At 33.7% G+C, this 26,424-nt stretch overlaps 1 protein-coding gene across 1 annotated transcript in view; it reads left to right on the plus strand.

The window, feature by feature from the left end:
• Positions 1–412: 412 nt before the first annotated feature.
• The window catches only part of NCAM2 (neural cell adhesion molecule 2), an 84,555-nt gene continuing 58,543 nt past the window's right edge, over positions 413–26,424 (plus strand). Inside the window, exons 1-4 of the mRNA XM_009078854.1 lie at positions 413–568; positions 10,998–11,185; positions 12,733–12,829; positions 22,672–22,845. Coding sequence (XP_009077102.1) covers positions 550–568; positions 10,998–11,185; positions 12,733–12,829; positions 22,672–22,845 — 478 coding nt within the window. The 5' untranslated portion in view covers positions 413–549. The remainder of the gene's footprint in view (positions 569–10,997; positions 11,186–12,732; positions 12,830–22,671; positions 22,846–26,424) is intronic.

The following is a 26,424-nucleotide window of genomic DNA, read 5'->3' on the forward strand; positions in this document are numbered from 1 at the left end:
CTGTTCAGTTTCACAGCTGCATTTTTGAGGACCATATATATAATGCTAACTGTAAGATATAATGATGTTACATGTGTGCATTTTGACTGCAGCAGCATAGTGAGTGAGATTGCAAAGAACTCTTGAGTATGCAGCTCACTATTGCAGTCAATAGTTTATATGTTTTGTGCTTTCCCTTGACACTGTTCCTTTAAGCATGTACTTATTCCCTTGATTAGAGAAACAGAACATACTTTTCTATTTTATTTATTTATTTGGAAAATTTAGAAGTTTCTTAGCTGTCAGTAATAACTTCACCATAGGTGAAGAGATGCTTTCAGTCATTCTAGTCAATGGTGTATAATATATAAATTAGACATTGATATACATACATATATATGTGTAAAACCTCTTTTTTTCCTGAATCAATGTAAACAGAGCCCAGATGGCCGTATAGAAGTCAAAGGGCAGCATGGAAAATCGTCACTGCATATTAAAGATGTGAAGTTGTCAGATTCAGGGAGATATGACTGTGAAGCTGCAAGTAGAATTGGTGGGCACCAAAAGAGCATGTACCTTGATATTGAATGTAAGTTCTAATGTTTTCTTTTCTCTTTGAACTTTGTTTTAAAATTTTTTTTAAAAGATAGCACATTCTTAATGGCAGGCCATTTTTTTCATGGTATTTTATATTTAAACTTGCATAAATGATGAAAGCATGACCTTCTGTAGTTCATTATTCTGTGGAGGAATCCTGTCTTTTCTGAAATTGACAAGAGCCTTGTCAGTGATTTAAGCAGGATAGGATTTCATCTGAAATCATACTGCAGTGTTATTAGCCACTAACTGAAGGCCAAACTTAATAACTTCAAATCTTTGGGCTAGCAGAGGCTGCTGGGGATGAAAATTATTCAGTGGGATAAGGTAAGGACTGATTTGATCAGCAGCTCAAACTTGAGCTTAACCTTCTACAATTCAACAAAGTCTTAGGGGTTTTTTTTCCCCAGTTCTGTGATTTACTAATCCCTAAAAAGGCTCTAGAGAGCCCCTGTTATAACCCCATCTGAAGTTATCATGTTTGTGACAATCTCTTTTAGAGATTGTCTCTATTCAAAGCTCTTGAATTTTATCCAAGAGAAAAGGAGATTATTTTTGCTTAGAAGAGTCTGATGCTTGAGGAGCCAATCAGAGGATATAAATCTGAAATATATAAAAATTCATTGGAAATTCAGCTCTTCAAACTGTTCTTCAAATTCATGAGCAAAGGTCATCAAAAAATGATAGGAAGCAAAATAAATCCTTTTATATTTCATTGGTGTTCTATTTTTTCTAGAGAGCTTATAGATGCATTTGTTCTTTGTTTCCAATTTAAATTGAGTGAGACAGTTTGAACTGAGTCTCCAAACAGAAAAAGTCTTTCCAGTGGTAAGATGGAAGCTGAACTAGGATCTGTAGTGCAGAAATATAAGTAATGATTGCAGACCACTGAGTGATCTCCTGAGGAGTTCTGAAAGTGACTTGAGTATCCAGTTGTGTGCTCTATCTTTTTGGCAGGGAAGCAATGCATTGTGACATAAGAAATAAATCTGAAAGGAAAATGAAGAATGGTCAAAAGAATGGTTAGATGTTAGGAATGGAGACATTTGACAACCCAGAAGACCTAAGAAATAAATGAAGTATTTATCAATAACTTGAACATAGCTGCTCTTCCATAAATGGTCATGTGAAGGCATTTTGAACTTTGCATAGTATTATTCTGGGAACATAATTAATTTACTATATTGGTTTCTTTAATGAGTGCATTATTTATTTTATTTGTTCATAAATGAAAAAAAAAGTCTAGATAAAATTGCAAATTCAGTGAAGTTTCTGTAAATTTTCTGTAAAATCCTGCCTACTCTACACATAGTGATATGAAATATATTGTTTGATTATGGTTATATAGCCTCTATACTTTAAAACTAAATATTAATACATTTTGAATTCAGGAGAGGGATATGTTGCACCACATTTTATGAAACATGGGCAATAGAAATTTAAGAATTTATTAACAACACAGAATTCATACTGCAAGGCAGGGCAAAATCTCTGCATTGATACAATTCATTATTATAATCTAAGGCACCTTTCAGAGTGAAAGTTTTAGAACAGATGGTAAGAATTTAAAAGTAACATAGTCTCATTATGGTGTGTCACAATTAATTTTGAATATACGTGGGAACAATCAAATAGAGTGTATGAGAAAATGGAATCACTTAAAGTCTGAATTTATGCCTTGGTAGACACAGTTTTTGATACAGCATAAAATTTTCTTCAGTTGAAAAATCTTCTGAGGAAACACAATTGATAAAGAGCATAGAAATATTATTCTATCGTAAGATATATCACCCGTTGTAATGATTATTTTTAACATATAACATAAGAATTGTATTATGACATTTCTAAAACTGGAGTTTTAAGTTTTCAATATTTTCAGTGATAGAGAGGTTTAAACTAGACATTTTTTTTTCAGCACAGGTGTTTTTTTGACTAACAGAAGTACAGCTTTCCTCAAATTCTTTATGTGTCATATAGTTTTATAATGCAAAGCAAATATTCGTGGGGTGTGACAATATAGATCTGTCTCCATTCATATTCTGATTAATGAGTCATAGAAGTTTTTTGCTTTCTTTGCAAATAACTTTGCACTGGTATATGAACTGCAAGTAGAACTTATTTGTCTTGCCAAAGAAACCCTTATCTAATGGTGAAGACTTCCTCTATTCTTTAAAATATTGTCCCCGGGAAGAAATGTCTTCTTTCCAGACTCATCTCCCATCAGTCTAGTATGTGTCATAAACTTCCGTAATGAAACAGCCTCTTCAAAGAATCATTCAGACCCCATTACCACCATTTTCATCCAATGCTGTGTTGTCATAAGTGCTAACAGTCCTTTTCTCAACTACAAATACATTCTTTCCTGAACCAGGTATCAGAGTTATCTGTTATTCCAGTTATTGCATGTCATAAGTTGCAGGCTAGGGAATTTCAGCAAAACCTCAGGTTCAAAAACTAAACAGCTAATTTGTATTTTCGTAGCAAAATTGTAAAAATGGGGAATTGTTATGAGATTCTGCAAAGTTGGTATCAAATAGATGATTTGATTACCATAATATTTTCCAAGCTTTATTTTCACAGCATATTAATTGTAGTTACCAACATTGTTATCAGGATTTTTTTATTTTTTGTTCTTTTATATATTCATTTACAAAATTGTGTAAAAACCTTGCAAATATTTTAATTTTCACATCAATTTTTTTGTTAAGTTTTTTTGGGTTTTTTTCTCTTCAAAACCAGTTCTGAAAATATTTTTTCAGGTATGTCTGTCTCATTCCAGTTAAGCCATTATGGCAGAATTTTTAATTTTTTTAAATAATATTCTCACAGAAGCCTCAGTAATTATTTTTAAAATAAAATGCAAATAAATAAGCAGGACTTAACTGTTGATACTGTTCCACAGTTCCTAGATGGAACTAATCAATGCACATATGTCTTTCTGTAAGTTAGTAACAAAATTACAGCAGTTTTATTTACGAATTTTAATCCATTTAACAGTTTGTTTAGTCAGGAGAGGAACATGCTGCCATCACATCCTAATGGAGGCACAGAGCACTCTGGTAGCACTATATTATCCTTTCACTTACTGACCCCTATCAGAGATTTAAACTGACAGTAGGATTGCACAGTTTCTGTCCTTTATCCTTGTTCTCTGTTGGGGTTGCTCTTGATGATAAGAGCATTTCTCCAGGACAGGAAGAGATTATCAGGATTGATACCAATTGGGCACAGTTAACCCTGTCTTTTAGCTGAAGTAAATGCTAGGCAGACATGAATTGCAGAGAACCCTGGGGAACTGATAAAGATTGCTTCCTCTAAAGTCATCTTTCTGTTTAGTTATGTTTAATTTTCCTTAGAGTAAGCAAGAAATAAAAAAAAAAACTAAATAAAAAATAAGAATTCCATTTGTAAATATTACTAATGAAGTTCATTAACTTGATTATAGATATGAAGCCTAGTGTGTATTGGATGATTTTTTTTTTATTGTTTCTCCTGTCTGATTGAAAAGTTCCTGTATGATGGGTATCTTGTTATCACAGCCAGAAAACGAAAGTGATAAACACAGTCATATATGGCCTAGGAAAGAAACAAATGACAGGAGAAACAATCAAGAAAAACAAATATTGAAAGAGTCTGGAAAATTTTGCATCTTTTCTTTTAAAACAGCTTTGACTTTAGTTACATTTCTTCCTGTCAAATTTATTGGTTAAAATGAGAAAGCAAAGCTGGGAAAGGTCAGTCTTTAGCATCATGAAATACATGTAATAATTTTGACACGTCTTTGGAGCTCATGAATGTCACTTGTGAGATTTACCATTTTCCTTCTTTGACTACCTTGCACACTTGCACAGAAGGAAATTTGGTTTGCTATTAGAGTGACTTAGAGGGGATAAGAATGCTGAATTCTGAGCAAAAGATGAGGTTTATTGCATAAAGTCAGTTTCCAAAACCATTCATCAAACTTTCTGTATTGGAGCAGAGACGAATGCATTCATTGTCTTTTTCTGATGTTGCAACAGCAAATGTGGCAAAGGGGATAAAATGTACTTTATCCATCTGTATAGTAAATCTATATATTCTTTAGCCCAAAAGGGTGTAAAAGTACTTTAGAGCAGAAATTCCATCTGAAAAACCTTTTGCCTATATATTTTAATGACCTGTTAAAATATCTGCATGTTAGGAATTTCTTTAAGTTTTACCTAATCTTGCAATGAGCCTGTTGTCATTTAAAGTAGATTTTTAATAACTTCTTGGCTATTTTTCTCATAATAGAAGAATACAATTTTTACTTAACAAAATAATTTAGGTTTCATGTTGTTTTGCTTCTAACCATTTCCTCATTAATAGGTATATATGCCTTAGCATCTTTTCTTTCTGACATACTTTTTCACATATGCAGTTGTGAAAAGTAAAGTAGGAAAAAAAAAGAAAAGGCAAGAAGGAATTTTCTGATGTTTACTTGAAAATGGCTCTACTTCAGGAGTTGGTCTTATAAGCTAAAAATGTTAAATATGTACATTTATAATTTGTAAATTTTAAATTATTTCACAAGTAATTTCTTGCTATTTTAAATGTAATTTATATTGTACAATGGTGACCTGTGAAAGAAAAAAAGGCAACATGGCCTTTCTCCCTGTCTGTGTCTTCATAATAGTATCCAGCAGTGTAGAAGCAACACGTCTGAGGAATATGATAATAATATATATGAAGAATATAGTCTGGTGGTATGATAAGTGTGATGCTGAAAATTTGAAACTTGATCAGAACAAAACACTATGATTTGTAACCTCAACTTTTTCCTTTATTTTCCTCAATTAACTTCCCTTAACTGCAGAACACTTGGTATTTCTTGAAGTTGGTATCTTTAAATGGTCTTAGTTTTCTCAGAGCATCCTGTAGTCACTAAGATCTCCAGTATTTTTTACAGGGAACCTGAGGCATGTAGCTGTGGTTGCAATATCTGAGGTCAGGTCCCTGTGCAACACAGGCTCTGAGGCTGCTGCTGTCATACACACAGGGAGCAGCAAACACATGATGCAAATTGGGATATACCCAGTGAGTTCGAGCATAATGTACTGGGAGTCAGAGGGATATAAGGTATAGCTTTAGAGACACCACATGTTAGAAGTGGTGTTGGATAGACTAAGTAATTTCAGCAATGCTGTTTGGATTTTCAGTTGCTGTGAAAGAAAGACACATCTCTACAAAACTGCTTGTCTCAAACCTTTTGAAATGATGAGCTGGGTTCTGAAATAAACCCCCTCTGATTTTAGCTAAGAACCATGGCAATTTAGAACTGGTATGTAATAAATTTCATTTGCTTTTCTATTTGGAAATTTCACATGCAGATTTTGCATGTTTTTCCTTGTAGCCACATGACTGTGATAGTAGCAGTAAAGTGAAAGTAATTCTGAAGCTCTCCAGCTCCTCTTTTTCTTTTAAGGGATGGTTATAGATTAAAATATAACCACATAGCCTCATTTCTGAAGTCTTTCTAGTATTATTTCTAATATTATTCTTTGTTACAATTGAATATGTGACAGTTATTTTACTTTATATCCAAGGAAAATTATTAATTTTAAAATATTAGCTGTTGCAAAACAGGTATGAGGGAGAAAATGCAAGAGAAAGATTGACAGCTATTAACCAAATTGTGGCAGGGTTGCAAAAAATGAAGGTACTTTTGCAGGAACAGTAGCAAGGACTGTCCTAGATTTCCTGGAGAATGTGGTTTATTGCACACAAATTATGGGAAAATTCTGCAAGCATCTGAAAGAGAAGCTTCCAATAATATACTTCAAGAAGTATCCCAGCATCTTAGACCTGATAATCTGTCACATATTTTCATTATATGATCCTGAAAAACAAATTCTTTGAGGAACAAATAGTCAACAGTTTGAAAACCCATGTTCTTCAATTAAGAAGTGCAAATCTGATTCTGCACACTAGTTTTAATTATAGTTGTCTGGACACATGTACTGAACCAGGTAATTTGCTATATCTAATTTTGTCTATAACACTGAACGTACACCAGAGCTGGATCTTTGAAGTCTTTAATTTAATTCCCTTCTGGACAAGACAGGTGATGTATTAGCCTGTTCTTGAATCAGTGTTCCTGGGCATTATACCTAATAAGGATATCTAAACACTAGAGACAGCTTTCAGGTCAGAGTTTGCTTCTCTTAAATAATCTTCTTACACAGATCATCCAGAACTAATTGGAGTGCTGACCTGTCAGTTTCTTATTTGGGAAAATGAACAGCTTGAGTTTAGCTGATTGTGGTGCCGTAACATTAACTACTCTAAAATACCATTCTAAATTTATAATTGCTTCTAGAATCCTACTCTCTTAGAATAGTTCAGTTTAATCTTATATCTTTGTGAAACAGCCTTTGTTTCTTCTAGGCATCTTTTTCAATTGAATTGCCTCATCTCTCCAAAATAGTACTCCATCTTTTAGAGTTCAAATTTATAACAGAACTTAGGAAATTTATCATATCGTGAGCTGCATCTAAAGCAGCCTGGCCAGCAGGTCGAGGGAGGTGATTCTAGCCCTCTACTCACCTTTTGTTAGACCCCCACCTGGAGTGCTGCATCCAGCTCTGAAACTCCGAATAAGAAAGACATTGACCTGCTGGAGGGAGTCCAAGTGAGAGCTATGAAGTTGATCAGGGGACTGGAACAACTCTCCTGTGAAGACAGGCTGAGAGAGTTGGAGTCGTTCACCCTGGAGAAGGAAGGCTCTGGGGAGACTTTTGCAGCCTTTCAGTATGTAAAGAGGGCTTGCAAGAAAGACAGAGACTTTTCACCTATAGTGATAAGACATGGGACAAGTTTTAAGCTAAGAGTGGATTGTTTCAGATTATGTTTTAGGAAGAAATTTTTTATTGTGAGGGTGATGAGGCCCTGGCACAGGTTGCCCAGAGAAGCTGTGGCTGCCCCATCCCTGGCAGTGTTGAAGGCCATGTTGGACGGGGCTTTGAGAAACCTGGTCTGGTGTAAGGTGTCCCTGCTCATGGGAGGAGGGGTGGATTAAATGATTTTTAAGGTACTTTCCAACCCAAATCATTCTATGATATTGTGTGCCTATATTAACTAATATGAATGGTAACTTTTGTAGTTTTCTGCAGGTTTGGGGTTTTTTTAATTGTTTTGTTTTCAGTAAAGTGCCAAAGGCTTTGTATAATAAATGTCATCAGTGTTGATTTTTTTTTTTTTTTATATTGAGAGTACTCAAGCTCCTATTTCTATTTAGCTATTTAGAAGTCCAGTATGTCATCTTAACTGGGTAGCACTTTATGTACAAAAGCTTAAAAAGAACAGTTAATTTGCACCTTGCATTGATTTTGCTTCTCAGGTGTAAATTAATCATGAGTTGCATAGCATAGAAGCAGAGCATATTATCCTTTTTTAATGGTTTTAATTTTCTAACTGATCTGCATGGGAGCTTTTATTTCTATATAGAGTCCATATATTGCATTTAAATATCTTCAACAGATGTAAACATATGAGGTCCACCTTCTCATTTCTGCTTGGTTTTACTTCATTTTCAGTTGATAAAATTTCTTGATAAATACTGTTTATTATATTTATTATATGTTTCTCCTTTTTTAATGGTTTTAATTTTCTAACTGATCTGCATGGGAGCTTTTATTTCTATATAGAGTCCATATATTGCATTTAAATATCTTCAACAGATGTAAACATATGAGGTCCACCTTCTCATTTCTGCTTGGTTTTACTTCATTTTCAGTTGATAAAATTTCTTGATAAATACTGTTTATTATATTTATTATATGTTTCTTAGTTATTCAAGAAAACTAGAGGAGTCAGACTTTGCAGATGTATAAAATAGTCAAGCTTATTTTTTCAAAGTTGGCTTTAAGGTTTGTTGTTTTTTCATACTCTATTTTATATTAAACATATTATGTATTTCTGTCTGATAAATATTAATTCTGTAACCATTTAAGCAAAATATACTGCAGGTAGTGATGAAGAGCATACAAGAAAAAAATTTCTCTATATAAATCAATTATTCCCTTACCATTTTTTTACAATTTTTTAGGAAATATATATCTTGACTACCATAATAAAATTATTTCCAGAGTTATTTTATTTGTGTAAAACATCACTCCAGGCATCATAATCTATTCCTGACTTGAAAATCAGAAATCAGCTGCTTTAGGTTGATTTCTCTGAATCAAGCCATCAGCACAGTCCTCTTCTGTTTTTGCTATATTGGAGATTTTGACTGCTGGAGAAATGGCTGCAAAGCGTTTTAACCCAGACTTTTGAGGGGGAAATCACAAAGCTTTTTATTTTATTTTGTTTTGTTTGGGAATGCTTTATATCTGTGAGTTGTTAATTTTGGGATATATATTTATTTGATAGATTTATAGTACTATTTGTGTTTAATTATGTTTATGTCTGTTAGTATCTGCAGTCATGTAGAGATGGCAGTCCAGAAGTAGCCTATTCTTTTAAAATATGAACAAACAGATATGTTCAACACATTATTGATCTATATATTGAACAGACAGAAGTCAATTTGCACAGTTTTCCTACAGGTGGCTCCCAGAATTAAATTCATTTCCAGAGGAAAAGCCAAGGCTCTCAGCCTTGGTATTCTGAGATTCCTGACCATACTTAGCCATATAATAGGCATATGCACTTTGCTTTTTGCTTCATGTTCTCCAGTAGTGTGAGGTGTCATGCTCTGAAGGCTGTTTGACAGTCCATTCTTTGCATTAAGCTGTGTAGTAGATGAAATATGGGATTTAAAGGTCTATGAAAATCAAGAGCACTAGAACTACTTACTAGAACATTTGGAACACAAAGATGAGCTCCTGTATCTGGCAAATAAATTCATAGTCAGGCATGCTTTACTTACGTAGATGAAACCACTTTCTTTCCTACAAAAATAAGGGCTGAAGAGTTATTAAAGAAGATGCTGCTGGCATTGAGCAGCTTTGATCTGTGGTTTAAAACTATTGATAGTTCTTTTTGGTCAAAGCCTCTGTGCCTGCATGTGGCAGAAGCATACATCATCAAGAAGTTATACTTTTTGACAAAGGCAAACAGAAAAAAGGTTGAAAATATGCATTTTAGAAAAAAAAACTAAAGGGAAGTGGGTTTTAACCAATCCTGAAATTCAATTTTACTTCTTACTTAAATGTGCTCAGTTCTGGTCTCTGATAGCCCTATTAGCAATTTTCTACCCTAAAGTTTTTAATATTTGTGAGAAGGCTAGAGTAGATTTTCCAGGGACACACCTAGAAATACTTAGAAGCTATTTATCAAAATTTAAAAAATGCATTTTCAATACAGAAAAAGAGATACCGTGACACCAGCTGTAACTGATAATTCTCTTTTGGAATTAAATTGTTAAGAAAGCTTCCTTGAATATAATATAAAGAATATTTTCTTAACACTCTTAAGATACAATCAGTAAAATTGGAAACAAACTACAAATAATTATTGATAGACAAAAGCACTATTTATCCAAGACATAAGTAGAAGAGCATGGAAGGAGATACTACCTTTCATTTTCTAGAGACCACTAAACTGTTTGTGCTCTCCAGAGAAGCAGCAAGTTGAACAGATAATCCTTGTCAGTACTGACATTCTGATCTGAAAAGCAGAGCTAGTTTGCTAACCAGCAGTTTCCTCTGTGTCAGACTCAGTGTTTGGCTATGTTTAACAGAGCAATTTATATCCAGTATTTTTTAAGGAAAACAAATCATTTTTGTCCTTGTCTGTAGCTTGATGATTTCATAAGGAACTGGTATAAAGGTTATCCTAAATAGTGCACTAATGCACACAGTATATTTTCTGCATTAGGTAGAATACATTGCAACATTTTGGGTAGTCTCTTATTTATTTATTTATTTTTAGTCTTTGTCTCACAGATAAACATATCTCTTTAGAAGTATTTCATAAAGTATGAGACAGTTCCTGTGAAAAATGAGTGAAGGTGTAGCACATGAAAATTTGGAGAGTGAATGTAATCGGTTCATGGAAAATAATACACTACAAAATTGGCACACGAACAGATTATATGTAAAAGTTTTGTAGGACACCTCCTTCTGACATACAAGAGTCTGGCTGAAGAGTTCCTAATCCTGAAGGGGAAATAGTCTGCCTCATTTCTGAGATAATGTCTTGGTATCTGCCTAATATTGCCTAATGCTGAATGTAGATCACAGGCATTCTCGACCTGAGAATTTCAGCTGAAATCGTTTCAGGAAAGAAAGCTACCAAGATAAAGACTTGAGAAACTCAAGGTTGAATCCTAATACTTTCATGGTCCATAATACACTGGGACAGCAATCAACTGAAATTTCTCTGTGAACACAAAATCCTGGATACAGGTTATTTTACTAAACCAGTTTATATACTTACATATTACTTCCTTTTTCTAGATGCTCCAACATTTGTGTCAAATCAAACCATGTATTACTCTTGGGAAGGCAATCCCATTAATATCAGTTGTGAAGTGCTAGCAAATCCATCTGCCTCAGTTCAGTGGAGAAGAGGAAAATTAGTTTTACCAGTAAAAAATACAACACATCTGAAGACCTACAGTACAGGAAGAAAACTGATTCTAGAGGTAAGGCCTAAAATGAAAATCAACATAGTGGCATAAATTAAATTTGTCCTCAGCTTGGTGGCATTGCAAGTACTATAGAGTGTACTTAAGGACAAGACTCAGAATTTAATAAATAATGCTCTTAAAAAAAGCTAACAAAATCAAACAACTGTATATTAACTGATTAATCTCCATGTTTCTTATGAGCAGTTAGAAAATAAAGCTTACTTGCATAGCTTGTGGTCAGTTTTCCATCTTCAGTAAACAAAAATGTAACTTACATTTTTTGGAAGTAAATACATAAGTAAACATAAAACTCACCCATCGAGTTAATACTAAAAATTAGAGTGACTGTCTTGTAAGTGCTTGGTATACACAAAAAGTGTGGCTTCATTCAGGAGCAAAGTACGAAGTTAAAGTGGTAATAAAATGCATTGGCTTTAATAACAACTGATTCCTCATGGAAGCATTGGAAAAATAAGAATTAAGCTCCCTTTTGTTATCTGAATGATACATGTAAGAACAAAACCTGAGAAAAGGCAGAAGACAAAGAGTGGATTTAATTATTCATTTACTTTATTAACTTGACTAAACAATGAACAACTCAGCAATACTGTAGAGCGAGCCATGGTCCTTAACTAATCATTTCTTAAAAATGAGTAACCAGTGTCTCCAGCCCTGGTCTCACCTGTTACAGGTACAACATACAGGTACACCATACTGTCTTCCTCCACTGGTGTGAAGAAGTTAGTTTTCTCCATTTCTGTCTAGTGTCAAGTTGTCTATGTATGAACTTCTCAGTTGCCATGGTAAAAAAAAGTTGAGACCTACGGACTAATCAGAGTGGAAGTCCTGCTTGAGATCTGAAGCACGAGGGAAAATATTCTATGTGTTTTTCCTGAAGTTCAACAAGTAGCCTCATTTCTTGTAATAGAGGAGGTATATTTAAAGTGACAGAGTCTTACTCTTGTTTGAAGATCATTTTTAGGATTTATTTATTTTAAGTAAAGCTTAACAACACAAAATATGCTTTACAGTCCGTGGTTCTCTAAGTGCTCTTCCATTCTCCTGTCTCCTGAGCAGTTGGTCAGGTAAGCTGGATTCCAATAAGGCATTAGCTCCCTGTGGTATTTGTCTATTCTATCTTAAGTCCTTATTTACCACACCCCTTACAGCTTCTTTCCCCCACAAGAATGTCTGGTGTATTGTGGATCCTGCTACCAATAAAAACTAAAATATTATTCATGTAACCATTTTTGCAAATAGCATCTGTGGAAAAAAAATGTGAAGTTTATTAGAATATTTTTTTTTCTTATTTACAACTGAAATGATAAAGTTGAACCATGTTAGTCCTTTCCATTATGGATTTCCTTATTTGAATTTGAGAAGGGGGAGTTTAGCATGAAAAAGGGTGTATTTAGATCTATTTTAGATCTACTTAGATCTAGGCTGAAGTAAGAATGCATCTGCATATTGGTTAAGAAGAACATACTTTTATTTCTGATTTTTTAAAAAAACTTTTCTATTTTATTAGCAACTAATATTTACAAACTCTATTTTTTTTAAAGATTGCTCCCTCATCTGACAGTGATTTTGGACGGTATAATTGTACAGCAACAAACAGAATAGGAACAAGATATCAGGAGTATACACTTGGTCAGGCTGGTAAGTTATAATCTGGTTTCCCTTACTTTAGATTTTTTTCAACTTTAACAAAATTAAATTCAGATACACTATCCTCTGTTTATTTTATTCCATGGACTGTTTGCCATTAATTCAGTTCTCTAAAATTTTAGTTGCAATATAAAGTAAAATAAACCAGTTCCCTCAGAATAATAATCTTCTTTCTATTTCATTTTAAGGCCTTCTGAAATTTGTAAAAATTAAATTATTCTAACTTTTTTTCCTATGGCCTTACTGCTCCTACATTTATAACAGTGTATTTTCATTATTTCACCAGAGAAACATATGGTTTGCAGGCAGGAAATGTAAGAATTAGGAAATTCTTTTTTCCTTTTTCTCCCTGGTGTTCTCTTGATAAAACAAGAATGACAAAAGACTGAAATACTTCAACAGAGAATTTCTATCTTCATTTGCACTTCCAGTTATTTTCAGTTATTCAGCAGCAGAATTTGACCCAGAGTGCTATGTTGAATTAATTTGAGCTCTGAGATGTTCTACAATGGATTGCTGAAAACTTTCTGAATATTTTTAGGTCCTTCTAATGTTTTTTAGGCAAACATAAAAATCTGACTATATGTTTGTTCTTTGGCAGAAATAACTATTAACTGAGACAAAATGAGAATAACTTAGAATTGCTTTCAATTATATTTACTTGTGGAATAGACTAATGCTTACTCAGCCAGCTTTGAGGTCTCCAAGCATTTGGAATTACACTGATGATGCAAATTATGCCAGCTTTAATGGCATCTATGGAGGTGTAATACAGTTTAGAGTACTAAAAATACAGCCATACTGAGAGCTATACACCCCTTGGGATGTGTTGTTATGGACCATTTTCATCATCTAACTTTCAGCTCAAACTATACCTCCAGACTGGCTGACACATATTGCAGGGGACAAGTAGAAATAAGATCATTTATATCTCTCTATATATACAATTGTATTTGGTTTTCATTACAACATATATATTCTTTACACTCTTGAATGTTTTAGTTATAACTTTTGCTTTGATCTTGTTGGTTTGTTTGGTTTTTGTTGTATTTTTGGTTTTGTTGTTTGGTTTTTTTAAAATAAGAAAATAAACACTTTGGAGCCCTACCAGGAGGACTTTTGTAGGTGAATTGCTGAAATGTGCACATCCCGTCATAAGGAGGCTCTCTTACCAGCCTGGTGTTTTAATTTGCATAGTTACACTCTTTTCGTGTCTCAGGAATTGTAAAAAAACAGTTGTTTATTGATAAACTTATCACACTTTGTACACAGTATTGAAAGATTTTCCCATTACCTCTACAGTATGAATTACTAGCACACACTCTTACTATACTATATTTTTGGCTTTGAAGAATCATCAAAAGTGTTGAGCTTCCTAAAATAGGGAAATGTGGGGGTTTATTGAGAAAATTTCAGATTTCTACATGGCACAATTTTACATCATCCAGAAGATCTATTACTCTTCATTTTACGTTTTTGGTGTGTTAGCTGTGTTGTGATCTTACCTTCCTCTGACAGCTACATACGACTACTGAGAAAAAGTCTTGAAGTCATGAACATAAATGATAGAAAAGGGAAGGAAAATCCCCCACTTGCATCCCTATGGTGTATTACCTCTTGGGAGAGGAAAAGATGAGAAAATACTGTGTTTGTTGGTGTGCTGGTTTTTCATAAATATGTATACACATGGGAGAGCACCCCAAAAGGTATTCTGTGGAATGTTGTTTTTTGTCTTTAGATTTGCAGACCGCTATCCCATCCCAATGCATGATACTGCATGATAATTTTAGCTATGTATATCTCCCCTGCTTTTATATTAATTAATTAATCAATACAAAGAAATTAGCATTTTTAATTGAAAAAGAACATGATATTTTGACATTTTATTTCATAAAATTCACACATGGTAGCCCCTGGAAGTGCAAGGAAGAACAAATAACTCCATACAAGCTATAATGTTTTGGCTTTTTAATACAGCTATATCATAAATGTTACTGATGCCAGTTTTTCAAAAAGCTTTATATTCTCTTCTTTTGCAATGGTTTGCTTAATATTTTTCTGTTAGTCCTTCAGAAAACTCTATGAACACTTAAAAAAATATGTATTGGAATTATAAACATAAAAATTAACATCAGGGTAAATAAAGAATTATGGGATTATGTAAAGCATGAGCAATGTATGGAGACTCTATATAACAATATTAAATGCAGAAAATAGGAACACAAAGCAGATCTTTTAGTAATTATAATGGACAAGTATCCTTAAAGAATTCATTTGTAGTGTAGTATTTATGTGGGGCTGGAAAATACTGGGTTTGCGGGTGTCAGGGCTCCATTATGCCATGTGCTACTTAAAGTAGTATAGTGTGTAATATTCAGTATCCTGAAAGATTGACATTTCTAGCATTTGCATCTAAATAGACTTTGTTTTTGGGAAAAAAACATGCAGTTCACTGATACAAGTTTTGCACTTACATGGGCCTCAGCTGGAAATGGAAAACAATCAGGGAGATGGAGGATAAAACCATTATAATAATTACAGGTATAAAATGTCAAATGCAGCTTTCTTCCCAGTTTTATTACCTCTGTTGCTTTACTTTGGCAGATTAGGAAGACCTAATGATTGTTATTTTCCATATTAAAGCCTATAAAATAATTTCATGCATTTCAGTGCAGCCTAGATTGCCTTCTGGCTGATTGTAAATACTAATGCTGGGGCATGGCATACATTCACAAAGGCTCTGTGAGGGAAACATAAATAGTATTTCTAGCTGGGAGACAGTATTAAGCAAAGTATGGTGCTAGCATAATTTTTACAAATAATGATAATTTTACTGAATAGTCTTCTCTTAAAATTCTGCAGGAATGACTTGTTGCTTTATGTTTTGTTCCATTTTCATGTTTTGCTGGATTTCAGCAGAATCAAACTACTTTTTTTTTAAATAAAGAAAATTTACTGGTACTTAAAAAGTGATCACACTGTCACAATGGCACTATCTTGATTTCTGTTGCCTTCCTTAAGAAATTAGACTTATTGATGATAGAAAAAGAAAAAAGGTTTCTTTCAGAATTTAGATGCAATTTGCAGTCATACCATTTTGTATGACAGGAAAGCTGTAACTGTTCACTCAGATTATACAGATCTACTGAATCAGCCTGAGGTCCATTTAAACCTTTCAAAGCAATTGAAGAACGGCAGACTATTTGAGGTTTCACACTTGGAAGGTACTGACCGTTAGTGGTAAAGGCTTAGAAACTTTAGAGCTTTGAAAGATTAATCAGATGTGCTCATCACCTGACTCATGGTGATCAACTCTTAAAAATGCCATGTGGTTGACCTCTTCCTTTTTCATTACTTAAGCATTTAAATTGTTACCAGTAACATATAGAATGTGAAATGAACCACAGTCATTTCTTGCCTCTGTAAGTTAATTACTTCATGTCACAGCCACAACTTGTGCTTTAGAAGTCTACTGACACTCTGATTTTAATCTGTGATAAGATTAGATCTTGGCAAGCCAGGTGAGTTTGGCAGGTTGTCCTAATGGCTCTCAGAGCCTGAGATGAGCACAGATATTCCTGGATTTGTCCAGATCTAATTTAGTCATAGTTTATGTGAATTATCAGTATGCAGAGAGTTGGTATGAACTAGCTAAGTATTCTTCTTTTTTTGTGGAGATCTCAGTATCATTATTTTAAATGTTTTTGTGTAGATAAATATAAAATTGTGTGGCCATCAGTAGTCCAGGACTATGTTATTGGAATAAGGAATTCAGTTTCTTAAAATGGTAAATCTTAATGTTGTGGCACAGATCTAAACTGGATTTTTCAAGTTGTTGGGTTTTTTTAAATATTAATGTATATTTTGCATGCAGCAATGTTGCAGCTGGACTGAATCTGGATCCCCTAAAAAGAAAACCATATGATTCACCTCTAAGGCTCTCATGGTCTTACTCATTCTAGACTTTCCCCTTCTTTCTTATATTCTGCAATGGCAGACAGTTTAAAAGTTCAGATAAATAGTCTGATTCACCTTTTTGCCTTAGTCTTTCTTTCAGTCTTTGTACCTAAAAGGATACTTTCATTTTTGATGAAAATGGAGATTCTGATCCCACCACATTGTGCCTGGAACTGCAGCTCAGCACAGAGATTTACAGTGACAAAGTGTTAACAGGATCAATTGCTGACAGAACAACAGAGTCTACAAATTAATTAATTAATAGTTGGTGAATTTCAAACTTGTCTTATCAAATCATCCCTGTTACAACTTTTGCGTTGTATATTATAGTACATCAAGGATTTTACAGAATTTAAATATGGTGACATATAGGAATGCTTAAAAAAGGCATAGAATGGTTTGTATTGGAAGACACCTTAAAGACCATCTAGTTCCAACACCCCTACTGTGGGCAGGGATACCTTCCATGAGACCAGCTAGCCCAATGTCCCATCCAACCTGGCCTTGAACACTTCTAGGAAAGGGACATCCACAGCTTCTCTGGGCAAATGAGAGATACTATATCTGCTATAGCTGTATGATTTATCTGTTATTTTCTACAGCAATATTACAGAATTAAATATATATAAAATTCAGAATTAAAAAGCAAGCATTCAATGGTGTCATTAAATATTGAGAACTCCTACACCACTCTATGGAATTAAATATTCTTTAAGCATCCTGTATACACAGAAAGTCAGTGAAGATGGGCAATAATGACAACAAAAGGAAATGAAGACATGGGAAAAGCAATAATTGAGCTTCACAGAAACTGCATCCTGTAACCTGTTTTATGGAGTAAAGCCACGCTCAAGAAATGATATGGCTAATCAATAACTGGCAAAGAGTACAACATCAAATTTAGAAGTTTACTAGTCTGGAGTTTTGATGCTGCCACTTTACTGCTGGTTAATGGATGGTTTTCCTTTTTTTCCAAGTATTTGCATTTTCACACAGGTAAAAGAAAATCAGAGAAATAGTACTTAATTTTCCCTGCAGAATAGTGTACTGGAAAAGTTAATCATATTCTGCCAAAAGCTCATTCATCTCCACAAAATTATGGGCAGGCTTAAATTCTAGCTCACTGTTCTGAAACTTGCCATTCATGTCTTAGCAGCATCAGCTAAAGGATTTTTATTTAAAAAAGACAAACAGCAATATATTTTCAATTACCATAGGTGTGAAACTATCAACATGGCAACAATGTTTTGCTTTGTGTGCATGTATCTTATTTTTATTATTCATGCATTTATTTGCTAGTTGTTTTACTATCCTGTTTACTAACTAAATTCTTATTTTTCCAGAACTCACAGTGATTTGGTAAAAGAAGTCTATGTAGATTTAATATTGATTTTTTTCCTCCATTTATAGATGTAGAAGCACAAGCACAAGCTATTTTATAGAGATTTTTTTACTCCACAGGTCTGGTCTCCAGCCCCATCTCTTTCCATGCCCAGGTCCTGATGCTACTTAAATTCAGTATTTAGACATAGTTATTTTCAGTCAATATATATATGCCAGATATACAGAGACAGGAAAAGCTGCAGAGCTGCAGCAGGAACATGCTGACAGGAGTTAGGAGATGAGCACTAACCAGAAAATAAATCTGCTCTCACACCATCTCACACCTTTTCTCCATTTATACCAGGACTGCTAAACTCTCAGAAGAATTATTTTCATCCATAAAACTATCCAAAAAACAAACAACTTGAAAATTCCCAGTGATAAACAGTGGTCATTTATTGAACAGGTTTGGTAATAATTGTAGTAGACTTGAAAGACCATTTGCATATCAGTGGAGATGAAATTGTACTCATAATTCTGTGTGTACTTCCCTATCAGCTGCCATAATGTTTCTGTAGACAACCCAATGCTTCTTAATTTAGATCACTGTATCACAAAGTTTATTTGTTCAATCCAGTGTTAACTGCTAAGTACAAAATATGTCAATTGCATTTTTATGCTTATTTTCATGAATACTTTTTGATTTTAGTTTTAAGGACTCCTTTAACATCATACAGTCACATACTGAACAGAGGAATAGACGCTGTGGAAAGGAGATGAAGTTGACAAAAAGTCTGACACTTGTTGGGTTTTTTTAATGTCTTATATTCATTTAGAGGCTGAACTGGTAAAGAATTATTCCTTGTTTTGACAGCAGTATAATGACAAAAAAGATAGCAGTGGCACTTCTAAGGAAGTATACTAGAATCCTTGCTATCACAAAGTGATCGTTAGATCACGGAAAGATATCCCATAGATTTTCTACTACATAGTCCTTCAACTTATATCCACAATGGTGTATGAAATAGTGGTCACTTCCCATAGGTAAACTCCTCCAAGATTCATTTGGTTGGTTGGTTTTAGAAGGAAAAAGAACAGGAAACAGTCATAGCTCTAGCCTTTCAGACAGAGACTTCAGAGCACACAACGTTACAAATCATTCTTCACTCCTGCTGAACTGAACATTGAAAGCCTTGCAATTCTAACATGAAAATCATGGCAATGTTCCAAGTAATTGCAGCCAATGGGATAGCTCAAATGCTGGAATGTTTGATGAGATCAGGACCAGAAGTCTGTATATCTTGCATAATCAAATTCATGCTCATTAGAGAACTACAGAATTAGATTCAGTTCATTATGCTGCTATTGATCTTCTTTGGGGAAAAAAAAAGTTATAGATTTCTAACATGAAAATCATGGCAATGTTCCAAGTAATTGCAGCCAATGGGATAGCTCAAATGCTGGAATGTTTGATGAGATCAGGACCAGAAGTCTGTATATCTTGCATAATCAAATTCATGCTCATTAGAGAACTACAGAATTAGATTCAGTTCATTATGCTGCTATTGATCTTCTTTGGGGAAAAAAAAAGTTATAGATTTGTCGAGTCTGAAAGAGACAGTAAATATTACATTATATCTTGATAGCATTGCTAGTATTTGTTTCTGGTTTTGACCAGAAATGTGTCTCCTGATGTATTTTCTTCAGGTGGTTCATTCTTTTCCTTAGAACTGGTATAGTTCAACTCTGAAAACTGTGTAAAAGTTGCCTACACATGTGGGTGGCTTGGATTGTGGGAAGCATATTTAAAATAGTATTGTGGATGTATTTTACACTTTGATGAGTTTTAAACATATTGCATTGTGCTAGTTATGCAAAAATATTTTACTGGCTTTTCACAGGAGCTTAATTTTATGCCTATTACCAAATGGAATCATATCTTCATTTGGCAGAAATTGTACTTGAATCTGCAGTAGAGAACATAAGGTGCTTCCTGAAGGATGTCATCTTCCCTATGCCATGCTTATTATAGTTAAACATACACAGGCATTAACACACAAGGAAAAGAGATCTCCTTAACATTTGGAAAGTCAAGAACAGAGTGGATATGTAAATAACATTTTTTGTTTCATACCATTGACCAAAATAATTGCTTTGATGCAAACAGAAATACCAGTGAATTTCCTTATTAAAATAGCATACAAAAAACTACCATAAAAGTAGCATGAGTGAAATTAAATATTCATTCAACCCTACATTTTCTTGTTTCATTTTGAACACTTCTAACAAGAGGAAAAATCTTAAGTTTTGAAGCTATTTATAATATTTGAGGCATCCACAGCGGTTTTTAGCTTACACAATTAAATCCAGGGAGTATTCATCTTCACTTCTGAAGAGGTATATTCATCTTCCCAAGTGATTGGTATCCACATCAGTCATACAGTGCCATGCTGCTTTACTATAGCTGTCCTGGATTGCTTTGCTGGTATTCTTACATTGTATTTTTCTCACCCCTCTCAGAAGAGTCATTTGAGCTAGGGAGAGAAGGAATCTCTGTACAGAATGGTGCTTGATGTACTGTCTCTGTTGGAGGAAAAAGTAAATATTGCTCTCAGCTGTAATGAGAATTCAAAGGAAATGGGTCAGTCACAGGTGGTTCTAATCCTCATCCTCCTGATTTTGGGATCAGTGCTCGCTTAGCAAGCAACTCATAACTCATTCTTCCATGTGATCACAGAAAAAAACCTGTATGTTTTTTGAACAAAATCTTTTTTTTCCTTAAAAAAACCCAGCATTTTTATCCATTTAGAAAAAAATTCAAAACCCATGCCTATTTTCTCCTGGATGTATAGCAGACTGGTTACATTTGGTCATAATCTATTTTATCACGAATCCTGAATCTCTTTCTGCAGAGTAATACAGCTTCACAGAGAAGGGTGAAAATTTACTGCAACATCCTATATCCTGGCAAATGTTTCCTGGAATAAGAAACAATTTGAGGGTTTGAATCCCTAAAGCTGAGATTTGCATTCTTCTAAAATCTTTGATGTCATGGATTCATACAGTTGTGTCTTTGAAGTATATGATATTACAATTGTTCATCCATGCAAATACATCTAGGCTGGTTTTAACCCAATGAGCACTAAGTATTGGAGTTTTCCAGAGGCTCATTTTCAGAAATGCTAACTGTAAGAATTCACAGAAGTATAATAGCATTAAGACACTCAAGTCTGACAACTGTTGGAGATTTTTTCTGAAAAAGATTTGATTTCCGATAATTAAAATGTTATACAAATCAGCTCCTTTAGACCAGCTTTGGCAGATGTACTTTTCCTGAGAATTTGTGACTGAATATGTCCTTAAATCAATTCTAAAATATTTTACAGATATTTTTGTCTCCTTGTCATTAAAGTACCAATACTGGACAAAGCTCAGATTGATTCTCTTTATACCCAGATGTCTGACAGCCTTTGAATGCAGACAATATTTTGTGTAAATGCTTTACTTTATTGCCCACTAACCAAATTATAGGCTTTGGCTCAAATTCTTATATGTCCTTACAAAAATATCTTCCATAACATGGAGATAAAATCAATTTCAAATCTTTAAGAAGGTATGCAAATAATTTTCAGATGGATCAGAAGTGAAATTTTTACTGGTGTTTCAAATCCCTGGCATTTTGACCACAGGACTAAAATTATTCCTACCATTTTTGATATCATTTTTCCTAATTAGAACACTTTAAAATGTAGGACAATTAGAAAAGTTGGTATTTTGTCTTCTGTGCATTCTGAAAGTAATATAATGTTTCTGGTTTTAAAGATGTAATGTCCCAAATATTATTGGGGTTTTTTGTTTTTATTTCACATGTAGCATTTTGACACCTACAAACACCTGCTCTATTTTCATACTTTTCTGCTTTGAAAGATATGCATTTACTTTTGATTTCTAAGAAAATATTTCTTTCAACATGTTTTGCAAATTACTTCTTCAAGTGAAAGAGAATAGAAACCTTCCATTAATATATCTTCTTAGCAGTTTGAAATCCACTCTTTCAAAAAAAAGACAAAAAAGGATTCATGTTTTCAGCTGGATTTCAGAGTTCCATAAAATGGCCAGATTATTTATACAGTTCTTTGTTATAATCTCATTTAGAAAAATTCAGACTCTGAGTGATCTATTTAGCTGTGACTGTTCCTTTTGTTAAATTTGATTTCAAGTTTGTTATTCTCTTCTGCATAATTATACAGTAAACAAACTGATCTCTTACACTTGCCTATGATGACATTAGCTATTAAAAAAGGTCATATTATAAAAGAAAGGCAAAAATGGAAAATGTTTTTTCATGACTTTAGCATACAAGGAAATTAATGTGGTTTTCTTACAGCTCTGTAGCAGAAACCTTGTTTGTCTAATGCAAACATTATTACACCATATTCAATATTTATTTTTTCTCCCTCAAAGAGACAAGGAGACTTTTGGGGGTAGATTATCAATTGTGTAGGTCTGTCTAGTTGCTGCTGATTATTAAATTGGTGTTTGTACTTTTTTAGATGTGCCATCAAGTCCATATGGAGTACGAGTCTTAGAGCTGTCACAAACCACTGCCAAAGTTTCATTCAATAAACCAGATTCACATGGAGGTGTGCCCATTCATCACTACCAAGTCGATGTGAAAGAGGTCACCTCAGAAACCTGGAAAATAGTTCGCTCCCATGGAGTTCAAAGTAAGTGTACAAAACCCAAATTGAACTACTTTAACTGAAAAGAATGCCCAGGAAGATGACTGCAAGTATAAGTTAACTGGTTCTTTATTTGTCTTAGTCCAGTAGCTGTATCTTAATATTAGTGTAGACCTCTAGACCAATTAAAAATCTTACTGTAATTTGCAAAACTCAATTGTTGCCCTTTAGTTTTTTTTTAAAAAAATTACAATAATTCTGCATTTTTCAGTGTCCAGCCAAGTAGATATGAAGAATACTCTGGAAGCTATAAATTTCGAAGAGAGTAGAAATCAAAGTTTGAGAATGTGTATTACGTATGCAGTTGTTTTGCAATGTTTAATCCTAGGCATTAATTACTGATTTTGAGCTACTTTGTAAACTTTCTGCATACCTGTTAATATTCATGATGTCTGTTTCTAAAGCATATCTATAATGCTAGATCTAAATCTAATATGTAATAAATGCTATATCTAAATCATATCTATATCTAAAGAAACCCAAACACTAAATGCCCTCTAAAGGGCACTTAATTGAACTTTTCTACAGGCAGAAAGGAGCATAAGCCTCCCTAAACAGACGTGTCAAGGTGGGGAGTTTATACCTAGTAACGAAATGCATTCAATAGATCAATAAACCCCTGCATCCATATTTACACTTTGGTATTTTTAGTGCAACTTAAAGCAGCCCCAACAGTCTTCTGATTTATACAGCAGGAGGTGAATGGTTTTGCAGCTAATAGCAAAGTCATGGGAGAAAAAGTGTAGCAAATTACCTGATGTGTGTTATCTTTCCCTTTCACATCCCATAATCCACAGAAATTCTGCACTGAAAGAAAACATTCCAAATTACAGAATTATTTCAGAGAAACATATAAGGAACATGTAGTTAACATGTATTCAAAGAAACACATAACGATTCTTTAACTTTTGATTTTCTTAGCCAAACACAATAACTGTCTGTATCAATGTAATATTGTAAATCATAGTAGCATCCATTTTCATCCAGTATAACTTACATTTCTTTCAGTACTAAAAGGTCTGAAGAAGACAATATGTTTCCTCTATTTGCAAGCCAGATGCATTAATGAATGTTAGTGCACCTCTTCCTTTCTTTTCATGTCATGTTTCAGATCAAGTTTGAGACTTTTATTCTCATAGCTACTACCTTCAGTGAACTGGCAATATTTTTTTTCTGATGTGAACTATAATATATCAAATTATAAAAATTTGAAGTGATCAGTCTGTGTATCAGGACATGCACAGTGACTACAAAGTCAATCACACACCTGCTTGATTTAATTATAAAGTCAGAATCAAGAAAAAGAAATTCCTGATTGTTAGCTTTGCAGAACAGTATATTTACCATGCTCCCCATAAAGCTTTCTTTCGTATTGTTTCTGTTGATGTGAAATTTATTAAAATATTAATTGATCACACTAGGAAAGGTGTTATTTGAAAGACCCTTGTTGTTAATAGAGTTGACTGGAACAGCCATGTTCAGAAGTTCACACTTTTTGGTTTTGAAACATTCTTTCAGCATTACATGTTTTTTAAGTTGTATACAGGTTATTTTTGAGACTTCTGTATACCATCTATTGATCTTGGAGTTACTTCTTTCAGCGTTTTTTAAGCTGTATACAGGTTATTTTTGAGACTTCTCTATACCATCTATTGATCTTGGAGTTACTTTAGTCCAAAACCTGCTTGAATTCTATGGTAATCTATTCTAAAATCAGAGGAGAGTAGCAGGTACAAATAGTTGCAGTCCTTATGAAGATAATACCACTGTGAAGTAGACTGTGAGTATTTAGGATCTTTTCTGTTTTTTAAGCTGTATACAGGTTATTTTTGAGACTTCTCTATACCATCTATTGATCTTGGAGTTACTTTAGTCCAAAACCTGCTTGAATTCTATGGTAATCTATTCTAAAATCAGAGGAGAGTAGCAGGTACAAATAGTTGCAGTCCTTATGAAGATAATACCACTGTGAAGTAGACTGTGAGTATTTAGGATCTTTTCTGCCATCCCTACTAAAATTAAATATACGGCTTTGTGATAAAGGCTGTGTTAGTTCAAACCTATTGTCATGTTATTTTTCCACATCTTCCTTTTGCACAGTTTATTCTCTTCTCTCACCTGTAAGTTTTCGGGTGGTATACCATCTTGCAAGCATGTATTTTCTTCTTTATTTCATTTTTCCCCAACTGTATGCTGAAAGGTTTTGTTGAGAAAACAAATTAGGTAACACTGGGTTTGGATGTATTAAAGGTGTATCTTAATAGCAAGTATTAACAAAGACTACTCCACGTGATGACAAAAAGAGGTAAATATGAAAAGAAACTGAGAAGACATCTTGATCTACAAAGAGTTATGCAATAAATAGGTAAATATTGAGAGGACAGTGAGAAATATTAAAAATTAATACTAGATTCATAATTAATTCATGATGTTTTCTGAAATCTCTATTGATATACTCCTTCATAGAAAGACTGAGATTGTATATCCTGTATTTCTCTGAATTTCTCTCTGAACTATTTTAGAAATCAAAACCTACTTTAGATTGTCAAATATTTGTTAAACAGGAAACATCTCATTTTTAGATGTTACACTATGTAATTCAATAGGGAAATCAAAAGGGACCTGGTTGCATTTATCTTAAGTTCTTGCAGATATTTTTTAAGTTAAAAATTTGTTCTATTTGTGAGATATCATAAGGCAAATCCAGAAAAACAAGATATGTTACCAAAACACAGACAGAACAATCCAGAACAGAAAATGTCTTTACAAGTGGAGATGTCAAAAAATCAAAACTAGTGTCCTTATTTAGAAAGAAAATGCTGCAAATGTAACTGGAGTCTCTCTGGAATATTCAGTCTTCATTTGTTTCCAAAGCATGCAGGTTTTCTAAAACATCTGTTTTAACTTTTCCGCATTATATTTTAGGTTACTTACAGTGTCATGGTAAGATAACCTTGAGATATCCTCTTCAAAATACTTATTCAAATCCTGAAAGAATTTCCAAATAAGCTTTCATAAGCATGAAAGCTTTTCTTTTTTTTTTTTCTTTCTTTATATTTTTGGGACATTTAGGATACTTCTAAGTATTTGAATTGCAATAAAGATTAAATGTTTTTGAGACAGTTTCTCGTACGTAAGTAACGAAGAACCACTTTCCTACCATGCCTCAACATCTTCTCATCTGAGTGAGGAGGGATGTTTGAATGCACACATTCAGTTTTCTGTATTATGATTTGTAGTTGGTCATCATAATTTCCACAGTTGGTCAATATTCCTTAATGGAAACAAAACCACTTTGTCCATCTGTTCGCATTTTAGGGACAGGATTATGGCTAAGATTCAGATATAAATGTTGTTTGCATTGGGACAGCTAACTGCACATCCCAAGTGATGATGAACACATAATGCATGGGTCAAGATTTTTTTCCAGCAGTCAGTGATAAGCTCTACTGAAATTTTACAGGATGTTTTTTTATCGGTACGATTTAACTCAGGAGTGGTAAAACTACAGCCTTTTCTTGCCAAAATGTAGGTAATTTGTAAATTCTAAAAACACCTTTCAAG

The sequence above is a fragment of the Acanthisitta chloris genome, unplaced genomic scaffold (genome assembly GCF_000695815.1).
Source record: "Acanthisitta chloris isolate BGI_N310 unplaced genomic scaffold, ASM69581v1 scaffold10657, whole genome shotgun sequence".
NCBI classification, from domain to species: domain Eukaryota; kingdom Metazoa; phylum Chordata; class Aves; order Passeriformes; family Acanthisittidae; genus Acanthisitta; species Acanthisitta chloris.